This window comes from Pygoscelis adeliae, unplaced genomic scaffold (genome assembly GCF_000699105.1).
Source record: "Pygoscelis adeliae isolate BGI_AS28 unplaced genomic scaffold, ASM69910v1 Scaffold120, whole genome shotgun sequence".
In the NCBI taxonomy this organism is placed as follows: Eukaryota; Metazoa; Chordata; class Aves; order Sphenisciformes; family Spheniscidae; genus Pygoscelis; species Pygoscelis adeliae.
The window spans coordinates 3,888,885-3,903,902 of record NW_008824032.1 but is presented as its reverse complement, the minus strand read 5'-3'; the positions used below and the strand labels follow the sequence as shown (position 1 = coordinate 3,903,902).

Here is a 15,018-nt window from a genome sequence, read left to right as displayed (position 1 = left end):
CTGCCTTTACTGAACAGGGCAAGAGAGGGCTTCTGTGCACGTGAAATGTACAACTGGCTGCAGTGGTGTGCACGGAGCTTTCTCAGAACAATAAAAATCCTTGTCTAGGCGTGACTGACGGGTTCTTTTAGAAAAGTTATGGGTTTTTTTCCTTTTTTCATGTAGTTTCACTTTTGGTTTTGGTTTCTACTTCACTTGGAGTAAATAATAAAAATTTCCTGTGCTTGCTGCTCAACAGGACAGGTCTTGGATCCTAACAATAGTTTCTGTGTCCAGATCACTCTCAGGAATCCAGTTTGTGATTTGAGGTTCTCATACAAAGATCAAGCAAGGTGATGCCTTTGAAACCTTTTCTTCATCTTCTTAACAGTTTGACTCTGGTGCCACTAACTGCTGTTTCCTCTCAAAATACTTCTTGAGGATCTTATTGGGTGAAAATGTTATTGCATAAAACCTGGAAGGGATGTAATAGGTCCCATGAAGAAGAGAAGGGAGGGAAAAGCTGCTATTAGAGGCTTGTGAGAGTCTGGAAATGCATGGCGTACTTAGTGGAGGAACTGCACTGTGAGGCTGTACTGGTGCCTGGTTTTGGTACCTTACAGGGTGTCCAAACTTCTTGCAGTTTGGGATTATTTCTGCCTGTAACTCTTCTGTACTTCTTTTTTTGACTTTCAAGTGATGTTTATATGTGCTGCATCATGATTTCTTTGTCCTTAGATGCTTGTTTACCCCATCATGACAAGATCTAAATCTCTGCATGATTTCATGTAGAATTAACCATAACGAAAGTGAATGAAAATCCATCTGAATAAAGAGGCTTTAAGCAAATCATCTGCTCTGTGAAGTGTAAGCAGGACTGAGCACAGATCAAATTTGCAAAAGTGTACTACTGCTTTGTATACCATTCTCGCTGGTCAAGCTGCCATAAATTGAAAGCAGATTTCTGTTGCGTAACCAGCCACCTAGAGTGCCAAACTGAGAATGAAAGTGTTGGAGCTTATCCCCCAGATTTGACTAGTCAGAGATACCACCTCTTATTTATCTTTGGTTGATAGGCTGCTTCTTGCCAGAGGATGTGGAAGACAGAGGGGGGAGGAGGAGTTAATGCCTTGAAGGGAACATACGTATGCACTCAGGAATTGGTTTCTTCTGCTCTTCGTCACTTTTCAGCTTGAGCTGGGGCTCACACATCAAGACTGACTGAATAGCATGTAGCTTGCTTTCTTCCTAGCTAGACTTGCACAATGTTTGGCTGTAATCTTTGTATCAGGGATGCTATTGAGCAGACTTATCTGCTCACTAGTTCTTTTTTTTATTTATTGAAGTGGTATAACTTTAATAAACTGTAATCGTTTTGTCTGCCTGGCAGTCTCATGCGCATTGTTCATGTCTACTGTTGTAGAAGTTGACTGTAAGGTGTTTCTTATGGTACTGTGTCTTCTCTTGCAGGCTGGAAGAGACAAATATGAGCCTACTGCTACATCAGAGCATGGCACAAAGAAGAAAAAGGGGAAGAAGGAGAGGGACATGGATGAACTTAAAAAGGAAGTCTCAATGGTAAGAGTGTAGGGTATGGAAAGAGCAGCTTTAAGAATATTCACTGACCCCAAAGCCCTGTGCTTCATGTGACTAAAAGAAAAGAGCTGGTGTGCTGACAGCATGGTGTGACTGAAGGTGCTGATCTCCCTTCTCCCTCTGTCTCCAAGTCAGACATGCTGCAAATGTTTCAGCATCAAGATGATCACGCAGTAGCCCTGAAAACATCACTTCTCAAAAGGCACTTGACACAGAACCCAAGTCTCTGCTTGCCTGCGTTACCCATGCAGCGCAGTGTAGCTGCATTTCCTCACCCAGGCAAGCACTGTCTGGATAGCAGCATTGCAGGCTTTATTGTGCTGTCGTGTGAGTGGGACTGCTGTTGTCATTCCAGCTGAGGAGTTGAGTCTGTACAGCTCCATTTACTCTGCTGACCTCTGCTCAGACTGACCTCAGTAATATTATTCCTTCTAATCATGTTTGAGGCTGTGGGGAGTATCTCCCATCCCCATCTGTGAATGCTGGATGGTGCTATATGTCTGTGTATGCACATCATCCAGCTTAGATGTGCTCTCCTTGATGGTGATACAGGTTTTGTTTCTGTGCTGTGGACTTGAGTCTGAGCTCTCGTGTTTTTGCCCCCTTCTGTTAGGGAGAGGGGATACTAAAGCTTGCTCCAAGATGAGATTTTGTGTTCAGTAGCAATGCTAACTGAAAGCATCTGCTCCCTTCCCTCTTTGGAGGAAGAAACACTGCTTAAGCTGGCAGCATTACTTAAAAATGTGTGAAATTACAGGGTTAATCTTCTGTACGTTCATACCTTCCTTCTCAACTCCTTTCCTTTCCCCTCCTCCCTCCCCGTCCCCGCTCCCCCCAAAAAAAACCCACCCACTGAGGCTTCACAGAATCTGCTGGGAGCGTAAAGACTGCACTAAGGTATAGTCAGAGTTTGTTTAGAAAGCTGTCATGTCGTACCCAAATAGTCACAAGAACACTAAAGATGAGACTGCATTGGGTTGCAGAATGAGATTGAGATTTTCTTCACAAGAGAAGATGAGCTAGAGTCTTGCTATCTCACCGAACTGTTACAGATAGGAAGCCTGGGGTAGGGGGTGGAATTGCTGAGCTCTTGCTGATCAGCCTGCAGGGACTGTGATCTCTTCCCCCACAACCATTTCTTGTCTTTCAGGATGACCACAAGCTGAGCCTTGATGAACTTCATCGTAAATATGGAACAGACTTAAGTCGGGTAGGTAGACTTTGTTTTCCCTCCCTCCTTGCCATGATCTGAAAAGGAACAGTCTGAGCTCAGAGCACTTTGCAAAGGGAGATCTGGGTTGTCTGTTGGGTTTTTTGGTTTGTTTTTTTTTTTTTAATCTCCCCTCCTCCAGTTAAGTTTCCCAGGCTTTGGCAGAATTGTTGAGCTCACAAATACTTCTCTTCGTCCTCCCACTGTACAGCCTGGCTGCAATACTTTAGTGACTTTGTTTCTAACAAAGTCGCTGTTAATCTGCCTCTGAATTAGTCCAAGGTCAAGTTGGTTCTTGGATTTATTTTTTTTCTCCGAGGAGCTCGTAATAAGAGCAAATGTTAGTTATATTGCAGATGTAGTCCAGTGAGCTAGCACATGCCCAGAGACTTAATGATGGCTAGTAGCAGTTAAAATTTTACCCTTTTATAGTAAGAGGTGTGCAAATGTCCTAGCTAACCTCAAAGTCCAGTGCAGAAGCACTGCAGTGGCTTTGCACCTTTGTTCTTGTTTGCTTTGCTTAATGTGTTTTTTGCACGATTGCATATAGCAACAGGTCTGCTCTTACTCTGTAACAGCACAGAGATTTGCATATTTCTGTCAAAGACCTTGGCTTCTGAAAGCTGAACTTCCTGGAAGGCCAATCCAAAGTGTCATCATCTTTATGGCCCCCAGCTTTCACTTGTTCCATAATTTGATAGGATGGATTCCACTGGGCTGTTCCTCAGAGCTCAAAGTCTGCTGCTGTAGCCTTCTTGTCATGCCCTTCTTCAGTGTTTGTAGCCCCATGGCCTGCAGGCTCCTCAAGTAGCATCTGACATCCTGTAGCTCCTCTTTTGGCATTCAGCTTTCACATCCTGCACTTGTGTTGCAGAGCCCTGGCAGCTGTGGAAATCTCCATTACCTGTTGGCATATCCTTATTGCTGTGGAGGGCTCTGCCTGCCTTTTCAAGCAGAAGATGAACAAATTCAGAGCCACCTTTCCCAGTCAGTCTTGCCACAATACCTATAAAAGGAACCTCTCTTCTAGGGTTTGACTCCTGCACGTGCAGCTGAGATTTTGGCTCGTGATGGCCCAAATTCCCTCACACCCCCACCCACCACTCCTGAATGGGTCAAGTTCTGTCGGCAGCTCTTTGGAGGATTCTCGCTCCTGTTGTGGATTGGTGCTCTTCTATGTTTCCTGGCTTACGGCATACAAAGTGTGATGGAGGAGGAGCCCAACAATGATAATGTAAGTAAAAATGTCTGTTTCACCTCAAAGGCAGGCTGAGCAGCCTGTTTGGCTCAAAGCAGATTAACTTCCTCTAAGCATTCAGTCCAGAAACTTTTCCCATAAGCATGGGGAGTTCAGTGGGTGAGCTTAACACATCTTGGAGTGCTTCCACATAATGAAATGAACAGCCAATTTCCTTCATGTTGTGTTAACAACACTAGCTTGTGGACGGCCTTTGTGTACAAAATGTACAGAGACTGCAAGTACCTCCATGCTTTGTAATGGGGCACTTAAATACCAAGCAGTTTATCTGGACAAACTGGAAACCTTTCAGGCAGACTGTCCTCTGACTCACTTTCTCTGCTTCTTGTAGCTGTACCTGGGTGTTGTGTTGGCAGCTGTGGTTATCATTACTGGCTGTTTCTCTTATTACCAAGAAGCAAAAAGTTCCAAGATCATGGAGTCCTTCAAGAACATGGTGCCTCAGGTATGGAATACCTCATTTCCTTGAGACCTGCCAAGCTGTAGCTTGCTCAAGGTTATTAACTGTTTTAAACATGGACTTCAATTGCAAAAGGCCTGGCTGTGGATGATATGTATTGGCCTTTAGCAGACAAGATGTCTCTTGTGCCAAGCTGTTAGTGTGGGTTACTAACTCTTAATGTTGAGGGGTCTATGAGATTCCTTCCTCTTTATGCTCCAAGTAACTATGCTAATAGTCCAGGGCAGTTCCTGGCACCCTGTCAGTTCCACCAGCTTATTAACATTCATAGGACACTTTCTTGATAGTCTAGGGAGTTCAGTAACTGGTCTGATAAGCACTAAAACTCAGATTCCTTCATGGACAGGGTCTGTATCATACCTAACCATCTTACTGTCACCTTGGCAACAAGGAACTTCAATATTGAGAAAACAAAAGGAGCTATTTTTCTTAAATAACATATGTATTGGAGATAACCATCTTAGTACAAGTAGAAACCTTGTAGAACCATAGCACAACTATTTTAAGATACTCAGATCTCTTAAACCCATTCGTAAGAGTTGCTTTTGACACAGGTTGTTTCTTTACTGTTTTTCAGCAAGCTCTTGTAGTAAGAAATGGTGAGAAGATCAGCATAAATGCTGAAGGTGTTGTAGTTGGAGATCTAGTGGAGGTGAAAGGAGGAGACAGAATTCCAGCTGACCTTCGGATCATATCTGCACATGGTTGCAAGGTACAGCAGTGACAGGCTGTCTGAAAACTTCATTGTGAAGGATGATGAATTAGTCTGGTTTCAAAGAATGTCTTCTATGCTGTGAATGGGTGGTGGAGTGGAAGAGAAGGGTGGGGGGAGTGCCTAGTGTTTTATCTCCTTTCATTGCTGAAGGTGTCTGCCTGCTTGTGTATGTCTAAGTACTCTCTTCCATGTAGGTGGATAACTCCTCACTTACTGGTGAATCAGAGCCTCAGACCAGGTCTCCAGACTTCTCCAATGAGAACCCGCTGGAGACCAGGAACATTGCCTTCTTTTCTACCAACTGTGTAGAAGGTATGCGACTCTCTTACTTCCCTAAAGTATTAACAACGCTAGGGAGTGAACTGCATAGGTAAGCAATGCAAACACTGTGTGAGTTTAGTGTATTAGTTGGTAGCCTACTCCTACCATGCAAGAGCAGGCTAGAAGTTCCCAGCAAAGGCTTTGCCCATTCCAACTGCAATATTGTACAATGGGCAACCGCAATATTGTACAATGGGCAAAGAAGACTCCACAGCACTACTTTTCTTTCTTGCTCCTCCTAGAGGAGCAGTTATGTGCTGTGTGTTTGAGCATGACTGCCTTATTACAGCAGTGTTAAAGTGCAGATAACATAATGTGAACCAAGATGGCTAGGCAGAGCTATAAGAAATAATACAGCTGCTGCAGAAAGCAGGAATTTCAAACATCTCTGGCAGAACTTCCTGTTGCAGCTCAGATTACGGTGGTAGGTATTCTTTGTGCTGAAGCCTAGAGCATCTTTTCCATACCCACAGGGTTTGTAACTGTTCAGTGATGGTGGAAAATTCTGCCTGACTCCTATTGTGTCCTCTGCTGACAGATTCTGAGGAGCAGACTGCCCCTTGCTCTCTCCTCCCCTTCAAAAAAACCTAACCCTGCAGTACTGAGGGTTATTCCTGATCTTTCTCAAGAGCTTTGGGGGGAGAAAATGGGCCTCCCCTTAAAGGAGGGAAGAGGACACTGTCTACTTTTTGAAGATGGCTTCCTCTAATTCCCTATGCAATTGGCACCTGATTCCCTGGGGTAGAAGGGAGAGGGCATACAGCGCGGCCAGTCACACGGGAATCCTGTGCAGCACATATCTCCATTTATTTCTCATGCTGCTAGAGAGTAAAAAAAGCTGCGGTGGGAGACTTTGGCCATTGAAATGCCTACCTGCATTGTCTTGGGTAAAGCTTGCTAAATTCTAGGACAGGCTGAACAAACTGTTTAGTGTGTTTTGGGAAGGGTTTTTGTTTTCTAAAAGCTGTCTCTCTTCTAGGCACTGCCCGTGGCATTGTCATTAGCACTGGGGATCGCACTGTGATGGGCCGTATTGCCAGTCTGGCTTCTGGACTGGAAGGGGGGAAAACTCCAATTGCCACGGAGATCGAGCACTTTATCCACCTCATCACTGGAGTGGCTGTGTTCCTGGGTGTCACCTTCTTCATCCTTTCACTCATCCTTGAGTACACATGGCTGGAGGCTGTAATCTTCCTCATCGGGATCATTGTTGCCAATGTCCCTGAGGGGCTGCTTGCAACAGTCACGGTGAGTGACGTTGGAAAAAAGATTGAATGAGTTACATATATGGTTCTTAAGTGGAGTGCTTCATGCTCAGTGTGCAGTCACAGAGGTAACCATTAAAGTAATGGAAGGTACTTTGTGTGGTGAGTGTGTAGGACTAGATTTTATAAATTCAGTGCAGTCAGACTAGTTGCCCAAATCAATGTCAAGTTCTGCAGCTGTTTTTCTAATGAAGACGGGTCCCTAAGCTAGACCTGCACAGAGGCTTGGCATCATAGAATTGAAGTGAGCAAGACTAGGTGTACTGGACTTGTCTTGCCTTTTTCTGTGGCAAGAAGGGGCCTTCCTGTTACAACTGTTCAGGGTTTCTACACCCACATGCACACCAGCCCTTCCAACCCTGGAGGGCTGGCAGAGCATCCAGCAAGTTTCACTCTAGTCCCAGCTTTTGATCTGGGACCTGGCAGAGATTCTTGTAAGCCTGGTTTCCTAAAGAGATGGTGCGAGTATCTAGGTGTGCGCAGCTGCGTAGAGGGTGGTGCTGAACAGGGCTAGAGGCATCCATGTAGTCTTAGGAAGCAGAGCAGCAACTGAGCTGGGGAATGAACAGTTGGGAGCTGGAACCAGATAAGAGCCTCTGGTGAGAAAGGGTAGCTGGGGCTGCTCAATTCCTACACCAGCAAGTTGCAGCCCTATCACCAGAGCTATTTTGGGCCTTCTCATATGTGGCCTGCCTCCACCTATTTTGAAAGTTCCTATGATTGGGGAACTGCAACTTTAACTAAAATGTTAGTCCAGGGCATGTTATTTCCTTCCTAATGCACTGAGAAGCAGGAGACTGAAGCCTCGCAAGTCCTTTTCTAGCAGCTTTGTGATGAGGAAAATGTGTCATTTAAACCTAGCAGCTGGGCCTAAATGTTGCCGTTTATTTTGCACTGGCAGGCTGAGCGTGAAGTTGCGATATCACTACAGGGGACATAAGATGGTTGTCATTCCATGCCCACGGTGAGTTGGGTAGCAGTGTATTAGTGCACAAGGACATCTAACCTGTCATCTTCCTTGTCTCCAGGTATGTCTGACACTAACAGCCAAACGTATGGCTCGTAAGAACTGCTTGGTGAAGAACCTGGAAGCCGTGGAAACCCTGGGCTCCACATCCACTATCTGTTCTGACAAAACAGGGACACTGACACAGAATCGCATGACAGTTGCACACATGTGGTTTGACAATCAGATTCATGAGGCTGATACTACAGAGAACCAGAGTGGTAAGACCGTCTTTTTGCACTTGAAGCATCTCATTTAAAAAATGGCTTTTTCCGGGGCTACCTGTACTTCTAAGAACCCATGTTTCTATCTCTCCAAGTGAAGTTCATAGTGCAAGGACTTCTAAGGTATGATCTTCAATGAGCATTAAAAGACTTGAGGTGACACAGAAGGCTTTGCACTGTACCACAGTTCTGTTTAAGGATTAAACTCCAAACTCTGCTTTTGCTCAGAATTACTCCATTGGAATTTGAGCCTCTTGAATGTTCAGCCCCTTATGTTTGTCCTGTGTGTAGAAATATTTGCTGTTACGTACTTCAAAGTACCCGATTATTTTTGCCAAAATGTATCTGATGAAATTGCCCCATCTTAAGTCTGCTGAAAGTGTGAACAGCAGAGGTGTTGACCCTGATAATAAATTACTTGAGACTGGACACAGATGGAGGTTTCCCTTGTTGAACTACATGGCTGCCCTTGAACAGGGTTTTTTCCCAGAACATCCTGGTTGTGTTTGCAGAGTGGTAGCAATGAGTGAAGTGACTGTAAGACTTTTTTTTTAGATACTGATAAGAATCTGAAATCTCAGTGTGCTGTGCAATTGAGAGTTACTTAATCTGTGCAGAACTGTTTGGTACAACCAAATTCAGGAGTTTCCTAGCTGTCATCTACCTTGTTAAATGTTGTGCTTGCAACACGTTATTAGCATAAACTTTTTCCAGTGGTGCTGCTGCACCCTGCCCCCAACCACTCCAAAACATTGTGCCTGTCTGAACCACGTTAAAAAGCTGCTTTACTGTTCTTGGTCTTTAACACTAGTGCAAAGTAGCAAACTATAAATAGTTATTTGGAAGCACTCTGTTTTGGCCTGGCATGGTTGGCTTGGCTGCAGTAGAAATAAACCTAGAAGATTTCACTTCATGGGAAGTACATTAGCTTATCAGTTAACCGCCTGTTCAATTCATCTCCCTTGAAGCCAACTTAAGAGCCAGCATGGGAGAAGCAGTATCTTTCTTTAAATAGGCATTGTTCCTTTGGGAGCTATGTCATCCAGTTCCTGGATGATGGATAAAGTAAGACAACCTGGAGGTGGAACCCAGCATCCCTTACTCAAGCCCCTCTGAAAGAATGTTATCTGTCCAGAATTCCTTGGCTTTGTCAGCATGGCGGCGGCTGCTGCTGCTGCTGGATGCAGCTGTTACTGGAATCTTGAAAGCAGAGACGTTCTCTTGTACTGTTGCTATTTCACCTTCGGGTCTTAAAATAATCAGCTGCCCATCAAGTACCTGGGAAGGGAGGAGGATTGAAAGAGATGTAGTGTGCTAACAGGCTCTTAAGTGTTTCCTATTTCTGAGGTAAAGGCTTCTTGCTCTTAAGTCTGTGGTATTTTGGGCTTATGTGATTTTGCGGGAGGGGGCCTCTTTGACATTCTTCCTCTGCTTTCAGGTGCTTCCTTTGACAAGAGCTCAGCTACTTGGACTGCTTTGTCCAGAGTTGCAGGTCTCTGCAACCGTGCTGTCTTTCAGGCCAGCCAGGAAAATGTACCAATCCTTAAGGTGAGTTCCTGAAAGAAACGTTTGTCCTGTTCTCCACCACTGCCCTTCCATAATGGGAGTGAGATTATGTCCTGTGGGTCACAGAAACCTGCAAAATAGAGGTATCTGCCACTCTCAGTATTTTCTGCAGTCTAGGGTTCTTAGGAGATGTGCTATGGGCAGAGGAGATGGGACTGGGAAGACGCGTTTCCCACAGCAGACTCTCTGCCATCCACTAGCATCTACAGTCTGTTTGGGAAGTGAGATACTTCAGACAGGGCTAGGAAAGACCAGAAAGCTTTCCTAGGCATTTCCCAATGTCTGGCTGTTACAAGAATCACTATTTTTGGCATTTGTACACTCAAAAGCTACAAACACCCGGTTCTGGGAGCTGGGAGAAGTAGACACCAGAGCTGAGGGAGCAGCAGTTGTGGGAGACTTTGTCTTTAGCCAGTCTGTTCTCACTGGCAAGTTGTCTTGGGTTGGGTTTTTTTGAGCTTTTGCTGGTTCGGCGCTGGTGCAAATGCCAGCATAACATCAATTCAGATTCCTGCTTCTGAACTGTGACCCAGCCAGGGCTGAAATTAACTGTACAGTGCTTATTATCTGTCAAATAATAGTCATGTTGCTTAGTAAACTTCTTCCCAAGGGTGTTCTGATGCTGTGGTAATAGAAATGATGGAACAAACCTTTTCGCTGGTACTCCTCTGACTATAATTTCAGGTCATGTTTTTTTAGACCTAAGATAAAGAGCTGCAGTTCTTCCCATCTAACGAAGATTTAGGAGGGGGGAGTCTTGAAAAGTCTTTAGATGCCAAAAAGCAGTATTAAAAAAAAAAAAAATTCTCATGGACAAAGACCAGAAGGGCAAGAAATATTTGGTTTAAATTGCAGCAAAGGAGATAATGTCAAGCAGGACATTGAGCACACACAGATCTCCAGGGCTGAGAACCCTCATCTACAATCTCTACCAGTGCTAACCTTACAGGGGAGGAGGCATGGACAGATTAAATCTTCTCTGCCAGAGGCTTGATTAGCTGATCTTATGTTAGGGTGGGAGAGTACATGCAAGTGTGTATTGTGTGCATTGTCATCAGTCTTCATCTCACATTTGCTGTTCTTCATGGCAAGCAACTTACAGCAGTTCTTCTCAATGTTTACCCTCCAGCCTCTCTTTCTCTGACTGCACCTGGTTATCTGACTTTCTCTGCCCTTTAAAAGGGCTTCTTGACTTTGGCACCAGAAGACTGCTGCTCTCTCAGGCTGGGGAGGCCTGGCATTCTGAAATGCAATATTTGTCAGTACCAGATAATAGAATTATTTATTCTTTGCTCTCATATCATGTTATGTAGAAGCTGGGACTGGGCTGAGATGAATACACTTTTTTAAAATATCTGATCTTCTGTGGTGAGTCCAGTGAGATGTACGCTTTGATAATTGTCTCTTTCCTCAGAGAGCAGTGGCAGGAGATGCCTCTGAGTCTGCACTTCTGAAATGCATTGAATTGTGCTGTGGTTCTGTCAAGGAGATGAGAGAAAGGTATCCCAAAGTGGTGGAAATACCATTTAACTCTACCAACAAGTACCAGGTAAGCATGTGTCCTCTTGAGGGAGAGCCGCTGTGTGAAGCACTTACGTAAACTTGCACGCAGTGTGCCTCAGAACTTGTTTTAGCACCAAAATCTTGTCTAGCCATTACTTGCTTGCAGGCTGCTCGAGACTATAAATTTAAGTTAATGGACCATATTTAGTTACACTGTGTAAGAGCTTCTGGAGCTGCCTTGACACTAAGGTGTCAGCTGCTGAGAAAAGACCAGACATGCTTCCCACCTGTGCAGCAGTAGTGCACGGAGAATGGAAGAACTCAAATCTGGGAATAGGAATGTACTGCTGGGGAATGATCTTAACAGGTGGAATGTGGATACAAAAAAAGCCATTGCAACATCTGTAGTAATATGTTAATGTTAAAGAATACATAGTAAGTCCTGAGTTTGTGAACCTCTTTAATGTGCAGGTAAATGAAAACTAGAGCAGAATATCACAAACTGTCCTGAGCTACTGTAGTCACAAAACACTGAGCGATGGTGATTACTCGTGACCTTCACATACATGTCTATAAAACGGTTTCATTTCTTCCACCCTAGCTGTCTATCCACAAAAATGCAAATCCATCAGAATCCCGTTACTTGCTGGTGATGAAGGGAGCTCCAGAGAGGATCTTGGATCGCTGCAGCACCATTCTTATTCATGGCAAAGAGCAACCACTGGATGAGGAAATGAAAGATGCTTTTCAGAACGCCTACCTTGAGTTGGGAGGCCTCGGGGAGAGAGTGTTAGGTAAGGAAAAGCAGCCTTAATAAATTGGAAAAGATTTGTCCCTCATGCTCCTGTGCAGAGTCCCCACAGATTAAGTGGAGGGTTGTAGTCTGTTCCTGCAGTGTAACCATAGTGTTGAGTCAAGGTCACTTCAGCAGTTCGTATAGGAACAGTCCTGCCTTTAGCCTTTAATCTAAAAGGCAGCCTGCAGGGTCTTGTCTTGCCCAGCAGCTGGGTCACCTAGACCAAAATGAAGCAAAGCATTTGGGACCTTCAGTCTCCATGGGGCCACATGGTATTAGATTTGCTCCACTGCATGTGAACCAAGCTGTGTCTGGGCACCTAGCAACAGCTATTAGTTATCAGAATATGAGCATGACTCTGCCTCAGTAGCCCTGGCTAAACCTCTGATGCTGTCCTGTTATTCTTGTGTAGCTGTTTGCAGAAGCAATAAGCGTTTGCTCTCTGCCTCCTGATATGTAGGAACAGAGTAAACACGGGTTTGATGTCTTACAGGATTCTGTCACCTGGCTCTGCCTGATGATCAGTTCCCTGAAGGCTTCCAGTTTGATACAGACGAAGTGAACTTTCCTGTAGACAAACTCTGCTTTGTAGGACTGATGGCTATGATTGACCCTCCTCGTGCTGCTGTGCCAGATGCTGTTGGCAAATGCAGAAGCGCTGGGATCAAGGTAATTTATTCCTGGGTTGAAAATAGCCTTGCTCTATACCTGTGGATATAAAGGACTTCCCTTACTCTGTGTCTTTGCTGTAATGTGAGTGAAGAGAAGTATTGATCAAGATTTAACTAGTACTACTTCAGGCTTCATTTCTGAGTTAAATACAAGTGATTGTATGTTAATGGACTGAAAAATGAGTTGGACTCCAAACTGCTGGGGCACTGGCTGGTGCTGATGGCATGGTGTCCCAGAGCACATGATTTGGCTCAGGTGTGTTCTGCATGTCCCACAGTACTGACTGTGATGAGAGAGCGAAGCACAGGTGGAAACGGAACTGGATCTGTTGACTCAGGATTAACAATTTTCTTTGTCTTCCATCCACCTCAATCCCTTGCATACTGGTAACAGGTTACTGCCTGTACCTCAGGCTTGCTCTGTGCCAGGGCTTGCGAGTAGAACAAAAGCCACGTGGCCTCTTCAGTCTCAAGGGACCCTGCCTCTTGGGCAGTGTTGCTCTGCAGTACAGGCAAGGCTTTCACAGCAGTCTGTTTGCATTTCAGGTTATCATGGTTACTGGAGACCATCCGATCACAGCCAAAGCCATTGCCAAGGGTGTCGGCATCATCTCTGAGGGCAATGAAACAGTAGAAGATATTGCTGCTCGACTCAACATTCCTGTCAGCCAGGTCAACCCTAGGTACTGACTGGTGGGGAAGGCCAGAACTGTTCAAAGAATTAAGCATTTGCCTCTCTCCTTGCCTTGGATAATCTCTCAGCATCTCTCCCTAGACATGAAAAGCTTGGCATCTGCTTAGCTCAGCATGTTGTGGCTCTTCAATGTGTGTCATGAGTTATGTGAGGAATGCACAAGGCTGTCTTGAATGTGCATGTCTCTTGTGCGTGGGAAGTAGTTAGGAGTAAGCCCTGTACAGAAAACTCATGCATTTTCTTCTGTCCTTTCTCTGCCCCGTAGCTGCCTGTCCTGGTGGTCTTTCCCCCACACTGGGGGAAAGAAACAGCTGGCTGGGTGAAGTCTTCTGGGGGCTGACTTTTTCCCCGAGCTGAACACTTGCCCTCCTGGGTTCATGTCGCTACACAAGCACCATGTACTGGCCCAATGTAGCAGGCAGGAAAATGTATCTAAAGTGGCATGGGGGGGGGAGGTGGCTGTTTGGGGATTGTTTTGAGCAATGCTGCTGCAGAGCCTGAAACTGCGTACTCCTGTGATTCTGGATCTCTAAATAGAGGCTAGGTCTAGCTTTGCCCCCAAACATATACTTAGTCAAGCTTATTTAGTAAGATAACTTACAGGTTCATGGGAAAACTCTGGTAAAAAGAAAACACCTAGTTTGTTAGTCACAATCCAGACTGAATGGGCTACCGAAAGTAAATGCTGTTTAACTGTTTTACACTGTTTAGAGAAAAGAGCTGAAATGCCACCTATAAATTTGATCACTCAAAGCCCTGTTCTGTCCCTCTTGTGCTCAGACTGTCTTCTGGGTCTGACCGCAGGTGGGCAAAGGGAGCAGGACTTGGGCTGGGTAGAGGAATGGACACTAGTCAGTAGCTACAAGCAGAATAAATGTCAAGATAGAATTCCTTCCTCTTAAGGGTTAATGTTTGCCTTCATAGCCTGGTGCAGCACTAAGACATCCTCAGAAAATGTGCTTTGGCATAAGCAGGCTGTTTGCAGAGTGGCTGGGCTGTCTGCATTGCTTAGCTTGACCCAGCCTGTGTTTGGGCTGGAGGGTAGCCATGTAGCTTATGAACTGTGAATAGAGACACCCTGTGGAATGAATTGCTTGGGGAAGACAAGTATTGTGGCTGAAGCTCTTGTATCCTTTTTTTTTTTTTTTTTTTTGAGGGTAACTTCACACCCTAGCATTGCAGGCTGGGGATCACTGGGCTGTGTGACTGAGCAGGTCGGCAGCTGGCTGTAAGGGTGGGGAAGGAATTTCCCTGTCTAAACTGGGTGATGTCATGAGCTGCATGGATAGTCTCCTAGACCTATAAGGGATGGTATGCTGGGTTAGAGAGGTGGTATTTTGCTGTAGCATGCAGGGTACCAAACCAGTCTAAATATAACGTTGCATGCTTTTGTTGCTGAAGAGTGTAAAATAGTCTGAACTGGCATAGCGTGAGCTCTCTCTGAAGAGCCACGTGTAGATCATCAGTCTGTTGCAAAAAGGGTTGCCTGCAGAAGACCATAGCATCTCTTACGATACTGGAAGCTATCTGCCTGGGCCAGAAGTTCCTCTCTTGCAGAGAGGCCAAGAGCTGTGGAAACAACTAGTCTTTGGCTTGATGCATTTTAAAAAGCTGTAGAAGGAATTAGTCTGCTCGTGGTGCTTTTTGTCTGTGGCTTGGCACTGTCTTGTTGTCTTTTTCTTTGTTCCCCATCTACCTTTAAACTTGGAGCATCAAACTTCTGTGCAGAGGCTGCCTGGATTAGTATTTAGTCA

The 15,018-nt window shown here is 45.0% G+C and overlaps 1 protein-coding gene across 1 annotated transcript in view; it reads left to right on the top strand.

Annotated features, from left to right (window-relative positions):
- The first annotated feature begins 1,454 nt into the window (after positions 1-1,454).
- Positions 1,455-15,018, top strand: part of ATP1A1 (ATPase, Na+/K+ transporting, alpha 1 polypeptide) — a 19,642-nt gene continuing 6,078 nt past the window's right edge. The window contains exons 1-13 of the mRNA XM_009329350.1: positions 1,455-1,557; positions 2,726-2,785; positions 3,816-4,019; positions 4,375-4,488; positions 5,081-5,215; positions 5,413-5,530; positions 6,519-6,787; positions 7,833-8,031; positions 9,473-9,582; positions 11,015-11,149; positions 11,705-11,897; positions 12,393-12,568; positions 13,117-13,253. Of these exons, the coding sequence (XP_009327625.1) occupies positions 1,528-1,557; positions 2,726-2,785; positions 3,816-4,019; positions 4,375-4,488; positions 5,081-5,215; positions 5,413-5,530; positions 6,519-6,787; positions 7,833-8,031; positions 9,473-9,582; positions 11,015-11,149; positions 11,705-11,897; positions 12,393-12,568; positions 13,117-13,253 (1,880 nt within the window). The 5' untranslated portion in view covers positions 1,455-1,527. The remainder of the gene's footprint in view (positions 1,558-2,725; positions 2,786-3,815; positions 4,020-4,374; positions 4,489-5,080; positions 5,216-5,412; positions 5,531-6,518; positions 6,788-7,832; positions 8,032-9,472; positions 9,583-11,014; positions 11,150-11,704; positions 11,898-12,392; positions 12,569-13,116; positions 13,254-15,018) is intronic.